Source organism: Bidens hawaiensis, unplaced genomic scaffold (genome assembly GCF_021521415.1).
Source record: "Bidens hawaiensis isolate Kalapana, Puna unplaced genomic scaffold, B.hawaiensis_p1.1 tig00000904_1, whole genome shotgun sequence".
Classification (NCBI taxonomy): Eukaryota; Viridiplantae; Streptophyta; class Magnoliopsida; order Asterales; family Asteraceae; genus Bidens; species Bidens hawaiensis.
Genome location: NW_027491052.1, coordinates 1,161,216 through 1,176,230, shown reverse-complemented (window position 1 = coordinate 1,176,230; position 15,015 = coordinate 1,161,216). Strand labels below are relative to the sequence as shown.

At 32.4% G+C, this 15,015-nt stretch overlaps 1 protein-coding gene and 1 pseudogene across 3 annotated transcripts; one reads left to right on the top strand and one right to left on the bottom strand.

The window, feature by feature from the left end:
* Positions 1–3,143: 3,143 nt before the first annotated feature.
* LOC143545298 (sugar transporter ERD6-like 6) lies at positions 3,144–7,564 on the top strand (annotated as a pseudogene).
* Positions 7,565–7,674: 110 nt separating this feature from the next.
* Positions 7,675–13,292, bottom strand: LOC143545278 (uncharacterized). Of its 3 annotated transcripts, XM_077037212.1 has the most exons (18): positions 13,109–13,144; positions 12,561–12,649; positions 11,962–12,269; positions 11,203–11,280; positions 10,749–10,969; positions 10,240–10,332; positions 10,085–10,168; positions 9,898–10,014; positions 9,564–9,669; positions 9,414–9,479; positions 9,270–9,323; positions 9,119–9,176; positions 8,957–9,033; positions 8,811–8,881; positions 8,669–8,732; positions 8,501–8,560; positions 8,040–8,102; positions 7,676–7,879 (listed from the first exon to the last, which is right to left on the bottom strand). In XM_077037212.1, the coding sequence occupies exons 3-18, from the start codon at positions 12,238–12,240 to the stop codon at positions 7,757–7,759; spliced, it is 1,614 nt and encodes a 537-aa protein (XP_076893327.1). In that variant the 5' UTR covers positions 12,241–12,269; positions 12,561–12,649; positions 13,109–13,144; the 3' UTR covers positions 7,676–7,756. The 3 variants fall into 3 exon arrangements, with proteins under 3 accessions (XP_076893312.1, XP_076893327.1, XP_076893319.1); XM_077037197.1 differs by lacking the exon at positions 12,561–12,649 and having other exon boundaries at positions 7,675–7,879; positions 13,108–13,292; XM_077037204.1 differs by lacking the exon at positions 12,561–12,649 and having other exon boundaries at positions 7,677–7,879; positions 8,669–8,729; positions 13,108–13,291.
* Positions 13,293–15,015: the final 1,723 nt, after the last annotated feature.

Sequence of the window (15,015 nt, the reverse complement as noted above, 5' to 3'; positions counted from 1 at the left end):
CCAGCTACATTTTAGCTTTTGGCCCAAATGAATTAATTTAACTACTTAGACTATCCACTATTACAACCCAACCCAACCATTTATTAAAAAACTAATTTCTCTCTCTTACACCTATACAACCCAACCCAACCCAATCCAATATTTTACTCACTATCATAACCCAACCTAAACCAATATTTTATTAAATAAAAATGCTTCACTTTTTATAAAATTTATATCAAAATGTTCAATATTTTTTTATTAATAAAACCATGTCGTTACATTTTTTTAAAAGGTTAAAAGTTGTACTTTTCATGAAAAACCAAGTTATATGTAAAAGTTTGGTTGCAAACTTAGGTTGCCAGAACCTAGGTTGCAACCGGTTGTGGACAAAAAAAAATTCCAATTATTTAATTAAAATGTTTTATTGTCTTTTTGTGCCACCTTGCAACCGGTTGTGATAAATGATCACCATAGTGGATAGTCTTATCTAGTATAGATAGATGAATGTTGATTCGAGAATAAAGATGGGACACTAATGGCTAGGGGTGTTAATCGGGTCAACCCGATCGGGTTTCGGGTTAAACGGGTCGGGTTAGTCGGGTTTTGAAAAAAAATAATCTAACCCGCGACCCGACCCTATTAAGGTTCGGGTTCGGGTTAATCAGGTTTCGGGTTATTCAGGTCGGGTTAGTCGGGTTAATCGGGTTCCTATATATTTTTAAGTTGATTTTTGTGTTGGTAACCACTGGACTACAATATTTATCTTATTATTGCATACAGGACTGTAGACGAACCAAATGATTCGGGATGTTCATGGTTCGATACTTCGGTATGGAACCGTTCAAACCGATCATTTGTTTAGTTTCATGGTCGGGCTTTCTTATTAACTTTTGGTCGGTTGGTTTCAAAATTTTCAAACCACAAAGAACGGTTTTGTTTACGGTTTTAAAATATTCAAACCGTATAACCGGACCGAACCATAAGATGAATATACTTTGCTTAAACTGTACTACTATAATGAGATGTGTTTATGATATTAAAATTTCTAATTCTATGTGTTATTTCATTTCAGATTAAGATGAAGCTGATTTGTTGCATATCTATTATCAGTAGATCTAGTTGATTATTGTTAAACTTTTAAGAACCTTGCACATGTTCACCTTACACAACACCTCAAAACTTGAGCAGATCTTTTGTAGCACGATGGTATACAATAAAGAAATTTTTGTAACTAGTATAATTTGTTTCGTACTTTATATATATATATATACCCAAACCGTGAAACCAAATGGTTAGTAACGGTTCAGTTTGGTTTGGTTTCCTATCTTAACGTCTCGGTTTCTGTTTTTATTAACGGTTTGGCTCACGGTTTGTCCTAAAAACCGTTAAAATCGGACGACGAACACCCTTACAAACGATCACGTACAAGGGCATGTTTGTCTTTGTTCATTTAACTTTAAACGAATACGAACACTTAATCGAACAAATATTTGTGTTCATGCTCATTCGTTTAAAAAATGAACATGTTCGTGTTCGTTTATATTCATTCATTTAAAATCTAAATGAACAATTCACGAACATAAAAGAACGTAAATAAACATATATGTACGTGCGTAAATGAACACAAACAAACATAAACGAACTCAAATGAGCATACTTAAATGAACACAAACAAACACCACTAATCGGGTTATTCGGGTTAACCCGAAACGCGATTTTTTTCCAAAAACGAACCCGAAACCTGACCCTATTAACAGTTCGGGTTATTCGGGTCAACCCGAATAACCCGATTAATATTTTTTGACCATGTTTAACCCGACCCTAATATGCTTATTAGGGTTCGGGTTGAGTCGGGTTAATCGAGTTCGGGTATTTTGAACACCCCTACTAATGACCAATGACCAATGGGTTCCAACGTACCAAAAATCAACCTAACAGGTTTAAACAATTTTTCAATAAAATTTTTGATGAAGTTGGCCTGTTTTAATTTTTTTTTTCTTTTACTTTTGCTTCTTGTAATGTTGTAATGAACTTCTCAGGGATTCCACAAATGTATCTTACATAATTATGTTTAGGCAACATAACAAGCAAATTAGATATACTTGTAGTGTAAGGTGCGACAACGTGAACTTCACACGTTACATTGAGCGTCAAGGACTCAATACGAAATTACGTAAGTTGGAGTAACATTTGAAAACAATACCCCGCATGTTTACACATGTTATTATCGCACTCAAGACTTTATAATAATATTTTATTTATCGGTGTAACGTGTGAGAGCATGACTTTACTTGATATGCTTTTCTTCACTTAAATGTTTCTACGTTTTTTATGATACGTTTTTTTGTCAAATTATTACGTAAATTCACATTAAGTGAAACTCTTCATCTTGAGATTTAACTTTCTGTTTCATTACCTAAATGTTTCTAAACTTTATCATTCTTGTATTTGTGATTCGTTTTTTTTATCAAATTATTATATAAATTCACATTAAGTAAAACTCTCCCTTTTGAGATTAAAATTTTTGTTGCATTACCTAACTAGTAAGTTATAAAGTGTTGTGAAATATATATTGGTTTGGAAAATATCTTATCCATTTCAATCCATAAGTGCATGTGCAAACACATGATTATGAATCTAGTATCTGGTTTGGTTGCTCAATTTTCCTTAATAAATATCTATCAGGTTATGTTTTTTCTTCATTTGAGATTGCCATTGTCACGTAGAAACATATCATCCATGATCAACCACACCCAAATGCAAATATCGCAACCCACCTTACCGAGAGTTTGGCTAAAGAAACATCATCACACACTATTCGTACATAACTAATGTTTCAAACAAGTTGTATGGCAGGTGAAATAATTGATGTGATCATGGACAAAGTAAGAATAAACGTTTCATATGGGTCAGAAGCCGTATGACTGACATAGGAATAACTAACATGACCATGCATTGTCAAAGTCATATAACATTTTTCTTCTAACATATGACCTGTATGATGTGACAAGCTCTATTGTGCAAACTTTATTTTAAATCATATGACACCATACGATGTGCGTATTTGGAAGTGGTGTCTCATGTATATAAGCATATTTGTGTGTGTGTGTGTGTGTATCCTCCTCTCTCTGATAGAAGAAGGTGATCTAGAGAAGGAAGCAATGAGTTTCAGGCATGAAAATGAAGACAGGAGGGATCTCAGGAAGCCCTTTCTTCATACCGGCAGTTGGTACCGAATGAGTTCAAGACAATCTAGCATGAACATGATAACATCTTCTCAGATGGTCAGAGACAGCTCCGTTTCTGTGCTCACATGGTCCTCATCGTTTCGTTAGGCCCTGTGCAGTTCGGTTTCACTGTAAGCAATCCAACCCATGATTATAATATTATGAAACCGATCATCATCCTAACTTAACAGGTAGTTATAAGATGATCAATGATACTTTCAGGGTGGCTATTCTTCACCTACACAATCGAATATCAGTCGAGATCTTAAACTTACAGTCTCTGAGGTTTCTTTGAGATTATAAGTTTTTAAATTCTGGTTTTTGTGATGAATATGATCAAGAACTGATTTGAACTGTTGTGTTCAGTTCTCGCTGTTTGGTTCTTTATCGAATGTGGGTGCGATGGTTGGTGCGATAGCTAGCGGGCAGATTGCAGAGTATATTGGTCGAAAAGGGGTATGCATCATTCACCTGATTTTGCATCTTCAATACTAAGTTTATAATTTTGTATATATGGTTTACATTAAATATGTTCATGTTGGATTAAATTGTTGTTTTAGTTTAATTGCATAAGTGACATTGCTGATTCCTTTTATCGTTGCAGTCTTTGATGATTGCTGCTATCCCTAATATAATTGGCTGGCTTGCCATATCATTTTCCAAAGTTAGCTCCTAATATCCTATTTTATTATAACCATATTTCCTTTTATTTTTATTTAAACAAAAAATATATTTATTGTATAAAATCGGTTAAGTTTTTTCATAGGATTCATCATTTCTGTACATGGGAAGGTTACTTGAAGGATTTGGTGTTGGGATCATATCTTACACGGTACGTATATCTGCTTAGGGGCGTATTCCATACAAAAACAAGTTTTAAATAAATAACCATGAAAACTACGAGCACTGACCATATATGACGAGAGAGTGTGCATTATGCGGTTACATAATCATCTTATGTACTTATGCAGTTCTCACTATTCTCTACTTAAAATCGTTCAGTATTGGACATCGGACGACCTTGTGTCATCTTATTTAGATATCAGTTGTAAAAATAAATAAAATATATAGAAAACTATTTGCTAAATGAAATCTAACAAACTATGTTTTGTTGGGTGTTTTACAAAGGTTCATGTGTATATAGCAGAGATAGCACCTCAAAACATGAGAGGGAGTTTAGGTTCTGTCAACCAGGTAACTCTAGTTTAGAATGTCAGTTGGTAGTTTTATTATTTTATAATGTTTTTTTATTTTTGATTTTTTTTTATTCCTTTTATAGCTATCAGTTACTATTGGGATTATGCTTTCTTATTTGCTGGGACTTTTTGTTCATTGGAGAGTACTTGCAATTTTGGGTAATCCTCAAAAACACAAGAATTATATTGATGATAATAAATATATATTATTTATTTATAAAAAAAATGAAAAGAAAGCAGCATGATATATATATATATATATATATATATATATATATATATATATATATATATATATTTATAAAAAAAATGTAATTTTGTTTGCTGGTGTAGGAATGTTTCCATGTTTAATTTTGATACCTGGTCTCTTTTTCATCCCAGAATCTCCTAGGTGGTTGGTAAGTTTAACTTTATGAAGTGTCAAATATTTAAAGATTTTGGTTGGATTGTTTCTATAAATAGGTTTTATGTATTACAGGCAAAAATGGGAATGACAGATGATTTCGAAGCTTCTTTGCAAGTTCTTCGCGGTTTCGATACTGATATAACCCTGGAAGTAAATGAAATCAAGGTGAAACTTTTAGAGTTACTATGAGATAATTTTTATTAAAAAAAAATAAGGAACTTGGGGCAAAACTGTCAAAATGGAAGTCGGAGCTCTAGACGAGGGAATTTGAAGCCACTACGTTTCGATCAAATATTTCGTGCCGCATAACTCTAAATGGATTAAAAGTTATGCGCGTTCTAAGTTGGGCTCTTTTTTAGCGCACTTGCTTTTATTAAATTGCTTTGAATACGAGTCTGCCAATTATTGGATTAGCTTTGTATCAAGTTCACATTTCTATTTTATTTGTTTTGTACCTTGCAATGTTCAGAGGTCTGTGGCATCATCAACCAGAAGAGCAACAATTCGATTTTCGGATCTCAAACAAAGAAGATATTGGTTTCCTCTAATGGTATGCATGCCATTATAATATTTCATTTGTTCACATTTGATAAAATGTGACCATTTATTTATTTAATTATTTTTTAAATACTGCAGATAGGATTTGGCTTACTTGTACTTCAACAGTCCACTGGAACCAATGGTGTTCTCTTTTACTCCAGTACCATTTTTCAATCTGCAGGTAAGTCTTGATCATTTATTTAATATTACGAATTTTCATTTACTTAACTTATTTATTTTTACTATTAAACAGGAATTTCAGATAGCAATGTGCTACATTTGGACTTGGTGCTATCCAAGTAAGCCTTTCATATTCCGCTATGACAATTTCAACCATTTAGCTAGAAGCGAGTCGATTTGGGTCGCTCTTATTTCAAACAGGTCAAATAAAAAAATTAGCCAAAAAAAAAGTCTCCATTAATCTTAGTTTTAGTGCATATGACCTATTCAATCATGTTTTTCAAATATTTAGATTATTAATGATTTAAAAAGCACAAAAAGTGTTTGCGGGTCAACCCAACCCGACACATTTTACCACTTTCTTGATCAAGTCATAACATGGAATATTACACAAATCAGGTGATTGCAACTGCAACTTCAACATGGTTGGTTGACAAAACGGGCCGAAGGATTCTGCTTATTGTAAGGATATAAATGTGAATTCTAATAATGTATATGTTTTGACTTACATTGACTTAAAATGATAACATAATCTTTCCTAGGTGTCTTCTTCGGGAATGACGGTTTGTCTCGCACTCGTTGCTGCATCCTTCTTCATTAAGGTAATCTTGTTTTTCCTCTTAAAAATTTGGATACATTTTTTAGTCCCTATCCATCAGAGGCTTCAATTTTGGCCCGTTTACCTATAAACGGGCCAGTTTGGGCTGTCGTTTACCTCTAAAAGGCACATTTGGGCTTTTGCACATCAAAATTTTTTTATTCTAAGAAAACAGTGTTTGACGTCTGTCCAACTTGACCCGCCTATTTTGGCCAAAACCCGTTTTGATTGACCTGTTAAATCTCAGGGCTTTGTGAAGGAAAGTTCCACCATGTATACTGTAATGGGCATCTTATCAGTGATCAGAGTCGTGGTGCGTTTTTATTTATTTATTTATTATTATTATTATTTATTTATTTTTATTTGGGTAGTATTTTGGCGGTAAGTTTGTGAGTTGTTTAATTAGCATTTTATTTAGGGTTTGATCATTGGTTTTTCTCTTGGATTGAGACCAATTCCATGGATTATTATGTCTGAGGTAACTATATCAAATCTTTTAATGCAATAATTAAGGTTTTTCATGTACTTAGGGCTGTTAACGAACCAAACGAACATTAATGGGGCTTGTTCATGTTCGTTCATTCAACCTTAACCGAACAAACAACCAAACAGGAACACTTAAGCTAACGGATTTTCTAGTTCATGTTCATTCGTTAAGAAAATGAACATGTTCATGTTCGTTATATTCTAAGAGAACGGTCATGAAAATAAACAAACACGAATGAACATAATCAAACACAAACAAACATAAATGAACAGATACCTACTAAAAGTAAATGTATTCCCAAAGTAAAATCTAAAATATCATTTTTTTTACTATAAAATTTAAAATATCATGATCATAAACTGACAACATTTATAAAGTATACAGAGAGATGTAATAAAAGATTTTAAATATGAAATTCAAAATATTATAAGTAATAAATAAGTTACAACGAGTATTTAAACAAACGTAAATCAACAGACATAAACGAGCGTCATGTCCGTTCGTTTAATTATACGACGAAAACTATGTGTTCACGTCCGTTCGTTTATTAAAGGAACAAACAAAAATGAACTCGCCGTCGAATGGTTCACTAAACGTTCAGTTCGTGCTCACTGTTTCTTGATGATAACACAGATTCTTCCAGTCAATATAAAAGGACTTGCTGGAAGTATAGCTACATTAGCCAACTGGTTTATTTGTTGGGTCATTACATTAACCGCACCCTTGCTTTTATCATGGAGTGATGGAGGTTTGCCTCTTTCGAGCTCGGGTCAAACGAAATTTATGTTATCAATGATTGTATAATACTAATATCTGCAATGTTTGTTTGCAACAGGAACATTCACGCTGTACATGGTTATGAGTGCTATAATGGTTATTTTTGCAGGCCTTTTGGTACCCGAGACTAAGGGCAAAACATTGGAGGAGATTCAGTTTGCATTCAGATGATTTGACTTGCGGCTATTGAAAATGCATATTAAACAAAATAAAAACAAATAAAACAATAACTTATTTTCCTTTTATTAACCATTATAGCTTGCTTATACATTTGCGCATATGGTTATTTAATTTGAACATGTCGAGGTAGATTTCTGTAGCAATTTTTAAAAAAACTAAAGCAAATCATCATATACACGAATCTCATAACGAAAACACATCAAACTCATGTGGCATGAAGTCCTCACTCGGCCTGTAGTATTTTGTGGGAGAATATAGGCCTAGATTACCAACTTGGCTTGTGTATAGACACGCAAATCGCTCCACCTACAGCATAAAAAATAAAAATTCAATTTTTCCATATATGCTTACATTACGAATAGGTTGATTTGGGTCATGTTTTCCTAAGAATAAATTGTTTATAAAGAAACTAAAAAAATGTGGATAAAAGTGTTTCGGGTACGAGGTGAAAGAAGATGATTGAAACCTGGTGAGCGAAACGTGAGTTCTGATACCCGGTTTTCATGAGTTGCCCCCACACCTTGTGGAACTGTCATTTGGAATAAATTTATTAATAATCAGATTGCATACGGATAAAACTATAGATTTTACTCTTATGTATTGTATATAACCATATATATTAATGAAAGCATAAGAGATTTGTGTCAAGGAACAATTTCATATATTCCTTCAAACCTGGTATAATCTATGATTTTTATACCCTTCCATTAAAATTTGCATTGGGATACAAGAGTTTTGAGTATATGGAGAACGAAAATCTACAATGGTCATGCTATAAATTGCATTTAATGAAATGGGTATATATGAAATGTTAATATTTTGAATGTGTATGTTAAAATTTAAACAAAAAAATGTTGGACAAAAATGATACTATGCAAGTTTTCAGGGGTGTATATGGAATTTCCAAGTGTTTGTAAAACCAGTTACCTTCTCGTGAAAAACCCTTTGAGCTTCTTGATGTGTAATCCTAACACGTTCACGCTGTACCTATACCCGCATGAACAAACCAAGAGTATAATTATATGACATCATATATTGTAATAGATTCAACAAGACCTATAAAGATATTTCAGAAAATACACAATCAGATATAACCTCAAGTGAATCAAGCTTTGATTGAGCCTTTTTAGCTTCATGACCATCCAAACACTCACGCCTGCAAGCCCTGTAAAAGTTAAGTCAAACCATACATGTAAAGTCAAATTAAAAACAATGTCAGAAAAATGTGGTCGCTTACTGAAGGGACCATTTTAAATGATGGATTTGATCTTCTATGTGATCTCGCTCACTTCGAAGCATTATAAGTTGCTGCACAAAAAATACACAAGTATGTTATTTATGAAATTTTATGTGACGGTATGCAATTAAAAAAAAGAATATTACCTTACGAGTGTCACGCAAGTACCAAAGAAGTTTAACTTCCTTTTCAAGCTCTGGAACAACAAGCATTGTTCTCCAACCTATATTAATGTAATTAATTATATTACAACTGTACAAAACAATAAAAATAATAACAATACTTAAGTAAATTTGTTAACATTATACCAAGAACTTTTTTGCTGCGCAAAATGTCCCCATATATATGATCTCCAACATATAGAACCTAACAAAGTTGAACACCATGAGTTAATTTTCTCCACACAGATTTCATGCTAAAATATAAATAAATTTTAATGGAGATATATTAATATGACACCTGTGAACTTGATTCAATATTCAGTAGTTTATGCAGATGGCCAACATGGCCTCCCTGAGACAGAAATCCATGAAAAATCACATACAAAACAAAACGCCCAACGGTTGACCAACAGTTGACTTAACAGTAAAACAAACTGATTACCTGAAACACTTTGTAAGATTTATCTGGCATCTGATGATCTGGCAGTTCTAAAGAAGGCACTCCCACCTGATAGCATAAAAATGTAGTTAACATATAAATAACATTTGTAGCATAATAGATGTAAAAAGACCATAATACCCCAACACAAACCTGAGCCATAGGACTACCATTATCAGTATTAATAAGCATTCCCGAATCAGTGTCCACAGCAAAAAGATTTGTTCGGTGTTCATCATGAAAAAATTTCGGCTTTGCACTGCATAATAAATGGCAAGAGTGAAATAGTATAATAAAAGATCTCACATTCTATAGGTTTTCACATTCACAATTATTACTACTTAAATTATCTCACATTCAATAGGTTTTCTAATAAAAGATCTCACATTTTATAGGTTTTCACATTCACAATTATTATTATTTAAACTATCTCACATTCAATAGGTTTTCACATTCACAATTATTATTATTTTGAGAAGAGTATGACCTGCCAGATATGACAACATCAAAGTGTTGGAGCCAGTCAAGAGTCAGTGAGGAACTACCATCTGGCTTTTGTGGCCCACATAGAAAATTCATAACAACATTTGTGTAATCCCAAAGGCTACATATAAAGCATAAGTTATATAAGTGACAATTTAAATATGAGAAAAAGTCTATTAAAAATAATCTACCTGTTTGTTACCAAGAATACAGCAAAACCAGAAGTTCTAAGCATTTGAAGCATTGGGACTATTGAGTTGTCTTCATTGATGTACCTAATTTTTAAAATATTGACAAATATAAGAGAATAAAAAAGTAAAATAGTAAACAAATTGCTTTGACTCACTTTTTAGGATCATTTGCAACCATCTGCTTCAGAGTTCCATCACGGTGACACAGATCCACTGCAGCCCGAACATCTCTGTACATACTAAAGTAACTGCACAAACATATTTTACACGTTAACATTTAAAAACCAACAATAATATATGAAAGCATAATTTCACTGTATTTGATTAAAGGCATATTGGAAATATTATATACTTATAAAGCCTTTTGTAGGGTAGGTGGGCCATTTACAAAGGAATATTTAAAAGGCGGATATGAAAAAGAAAATTATCCAACAAACATGAGTTAGGTATTTAACCATTTTGTGTGCCCTCAAGCATCAATATGGTTCTCTTTTAAGTATCAAGGTTACAACTTTCTGTACTATGCTCAGAATAAATGCCATGTAAGCATATTATGTAACACTCTTATAACTTTAAGACTAAGCTAAATATGCTTATTTAATATACTTGCACGTGGCCTAATAATATCAAAATATTGCCAACAAAATGACATGAAAATCCTTACTCTTTTTCTTCTGAGATTTTTCCTGGATTATTATCCTTAAAATCAACCAACTGAGCAAACAAATAAGCTTCAGCTAGTGAAAAAAGGGTATCAATAAGTGCATAATCAGGCTCATCAAATGCATCTCTGACTAGAGTACTTCCATACGTAGCCACCTTTTCTTCCTTTGATAATAACTTAAATCCATGATACGCCACTTTCACATATTTATGTCTGTCCATCTGCAAAAACAGAACAAAAGAACAGATAAATACACGGTCACATAAAGAAAGCCAATTCACACCACTAATTCAGATTAAAAGAATTATGGGTTCTTATTCTTTAGTTGATGATGTTCTTATTCTTATAGTTTCTGATTCTCGTTAAGGGGCCCGAGAAAAAGTAATTGTGCATACATAGATGAATACATGCATATGCTGGCTTAAGAAGTTATGTTTTATATATGAAAACCAACCTTCAATATATTCCCTCTCTTTTTGTCAAGAACCAGTCCTCTGACCATGTAAGTCCAATCAAAAGACCAATCAAGTAACTGCATCCATGAAAAAATTAAGAAAACAGTATAAGATATCAGACACCTATATAGACAAACTGAAACAAAAACTGGATTTGAGTAGGCCTGTAAACGAACCGAACGAACACAAACGATGCATGTTCATGTTCATTCGTTAGTAAAATGAACATGCTCATGTTCATTTATGTCCGTTTGTTAATAGTAAAGCGAATGGTTCATGAACATAAACGAACAAATATAACTGAGCAAACACCAAATAGAAGAATGTGAAAAATCTATCTGTTGAGCCTAGTTGGACTAAATTGTTATGGATGATACTTTAAAATTACTAAAACTAGACTAAATTGTAATAGGCATAACAAATCACAGAAATGACAAACTTAAACAAACGTAAACGAACGAACATAAATAAATGTAAACGAACGAACATAAATGAGTGAATGAGGTGTTTATGTTCTTCCGTTTAACTAAATGAACAAAAAGTTTTGTTCATGTTCGTCCGGTTATTAAATAAACAAACTTCCCGCCGAACTGTTCATTGAACGTTTAATTCATTTACAGGCCTAGATTTTAGGATTCGACCCACTAACATTTTGATGTGATAATAGAAAAACTAAACTAACACTTATCTGCTTTAAACAAATTTACAGCCATATGTTAGTATGTTACCAAGATTTTGCATTATCAACAAAAACAAACCTCATTAGGGTACCCCAAGTTAACCACTAACTTTCTAACCGTGCCATTGTATGCGAGCGACTCAAAAGTTTCAGGCTTGTACTGTGCAAGTGTATAGTCCATGTCAAAACCAACGGCAACAATATTCTTCATATTCACAGCTCTGTTACAGAATATATGTTTGCCGATATCAATCTTTTGTCCTCCTTCAGGAGATGCCCATACAGATGAAACATGAGTTTTTCCACATCCATTCGGTCCCTTTATCTCGGGTGTAAATCCACAACTGATAGCATCCATTTTAGAGCTTGATCCTAACTTAAACAGACCTGGTTTAAACATATATATATAATGAATCATCAACGAGTTGCATAACATTTTTAATAAACCTAGACAGTGTAAACATTCATGAGCAATCATACAGGTTAACAACCTCATATTATAAACTACCAAATTTACATAAGCAAGCATGAAATCAAAAAAAAAAGAAAAAAAGATTATAACAAAGTACCAAACGAACCCAAAAATTCACAATAAAGCCGAAAAATAAGATAAAAAATAAAAACTAGAAAGCCAAAATCCCCTGAAAAAGGTGAAGAAAATGACCTTACGAGACATACCTTTAACAACCAGTGAAAGAACACAAAGCAAGTGTGTAAATGCTCAAAGCTTTAAGTGTAAACTCCCCAAATAAGCTCTGATAAACACCACCTAAAATCCCAACAACAACACCCTACTTATTATCACCTCCAAAAACCCGATCAATCACCGAAACTAATCTAGACTGATCTAAAACAAACGCATTTACTTAAATAGGAACAATCAGAGTCCATGAAGACTTCCGATATATAAAAAAATCAAAAACGTGTGCGTGTGAATCAAATCCTCAACAAAAAAATGAACAATAATAATAATATAATACTTATATAATAAACTAATAATTAGATTCCAACAGCTAAGTACATAAATCATAAACTATCATCTTCAAATCAGTGCAAATCACGTTAAAACGATCCAGCATTTAAAATATTCTCATCGGGCGGTGCGATTGGGACTAGCAATTAATCGGAATTACGCCTAGTCGGAATATTTACAACCATCAACAAATGTGAAAATGAAAAGGTGAACAGTGACAATATCAATTACAGCATTAAATTAAGAGCAAACCTTGAGACCTTTTGGTACCGAAGAGCTTTCGGGAGGACGAAGAAAACCCTAATTTTGCTGCAAATTGGGGGAAACAGGTGGGCGAAGGGTACAGAAGAAGGTTAAAACAATATGTAGCGGTTAATGTCTTCGGAAAACGCATCGTATTGCAGGCTGCTTTTATAACAACATTTGGGGATAATAATAATAATAATAATTATTATTATTATTATTATTATTATTATTAATGAATGTCACAATACGAATCGGATACCGGAATCCGCAGCTGTTGTGTTAATAATAATAATAATATTATGATGTGACGAAGACTTGAATTGTGAGTATTGCAATCAATTTTGGAATCTAGTGGTTATTGATTTGATTGAAACTGAAGCATGATGAGGATGACGTAGAATTGCAATTAGGTCGTTTGTTTCGGGACGGAATCGAATTCGATGTTGTTACGTGAATGTGACGGTGGCCGGTCACACGTGTACGGTTGTCGTGGAGAGTGGTTGTGGTGACGACGGAGGATGACGGTGGTGGTAACGGTTTCTTTTTTTTATATATGTATATGTATATTTTTTCCGGGTTGTTAAGTTGTTACTATGTTTTGGTTGTGATCATGTGGAGGTGGAGTGAAGAGGGTGAGTTGTATTTTTGGACGTGGTCCTTGTAGTTTTGGTAGAGTTCGAATGCGATCCTATAAGATTGACTAAATACAAATAAATTTAAACTACTAAACATATCTACCTATTCTAATATGACACATGTCACTTTATGGTTGAACTTCACAAGTGTTTTATCTCCAAAACTTAGATTCTAATTGAACATAATATATATATATCATATATCAATAATTATTCATTTCTTTTTTCATTTTGTTTATATTATATTTATACAATTTTTTATAAATTGAATGTATAGATATTAACATATTATTTTATTATATATTTCAAAATACTTGATGAAATTCAAAAATTAAAAACAAATCATGTTTGTTAAAAATTGAAATAATATAATTTCAAAAGTTATCATAATATATTATCTATATATCTTGTTGAAGATTGTAAAGAAAAACGGAGCTCGAATATACTTTCATCTAAAAAAAAACATTTTTTTAATCATTAAATTACTAGTTTTAAAGTCCGTATAACACACGGGATGATCCAAATTATAAAATTACAAATAAAGCAAATAATTACATAATGTATATGGAAAATGTATTACATCTATGCTTGTATCTATACTATGTGTACATAAATTGATTTTATTTATATAAAAAATGATTTTTTTTAAATGAACTTAATAAAAAAAATGCGCATGCAAAAAAGTATCCGAGAACGCTCCGCTTATTGAAAATTTCATTCTTAGTATCATATATGTATATTTGAAAGAATTTTGGTTATGAACCAATTTCGGGAAGAAGATTTCTCATACAATAGTAGTTCTGACCACTCAACCTAATTACAGATGGAGCGTTACCTTTATTAATGTATTTATCAATTTACCACCATAAAAGGAAATGAGAATATTACATTGTAACGATGGATGTTCTTCAAAAACTATGTTTTTCTGAGCTACACCATAAAAAAGATTTTGATAAGTTTCATTAGGCTTCTTGACTTTGCCATAACGAAAACATAAAAAATAACATGTTAACCCATTCAATTTTGTGAATATTTGCTCCATTTGAGCATAGTTTTGTGTAACATGCTTCCCATATAACGTTCTATTCATCATTGAAGGAGAAGTTAATACTGACACAAATGTTTTAGGTTTGATAAAATTTAGAAGCGTTGGTATGTATGGGGGTGGCATGCCAGAAGTGTTTGCTATCTTTTCTTAAATTTTAATAGTCGAGGGAAAATAGTCAATTTACCAAATACCGAACATTTGATTATTTCCAAAAATTCTCTTGGAAATAAA

Excerpts from the sequence above, each read along its gene's own strand:
- LOC143545278 (XM_077037197.1), bottom strand. The coding sequence starts at position 13,249 with ATGCGTTTTCCGAAGACATTAACCGCTACATATTGTTTTAACCTTCTT. Across the intron at positions 8,103-8,500 it reads AAAGGGTTTTTCACGAGAAG|TTCCACAAGGTGTGGGGGCA; the intron begins GTAACTGGTTTT and ends TCCAAATGACAG. Across the intron at positions 7,880-8,039 it reads ACTCACGTTTCGCTCACCAG|GTGGAGCGATTTGCGTGTCT; the intron begins GTTTCAATCATC and ends TTTATGCTGTAG.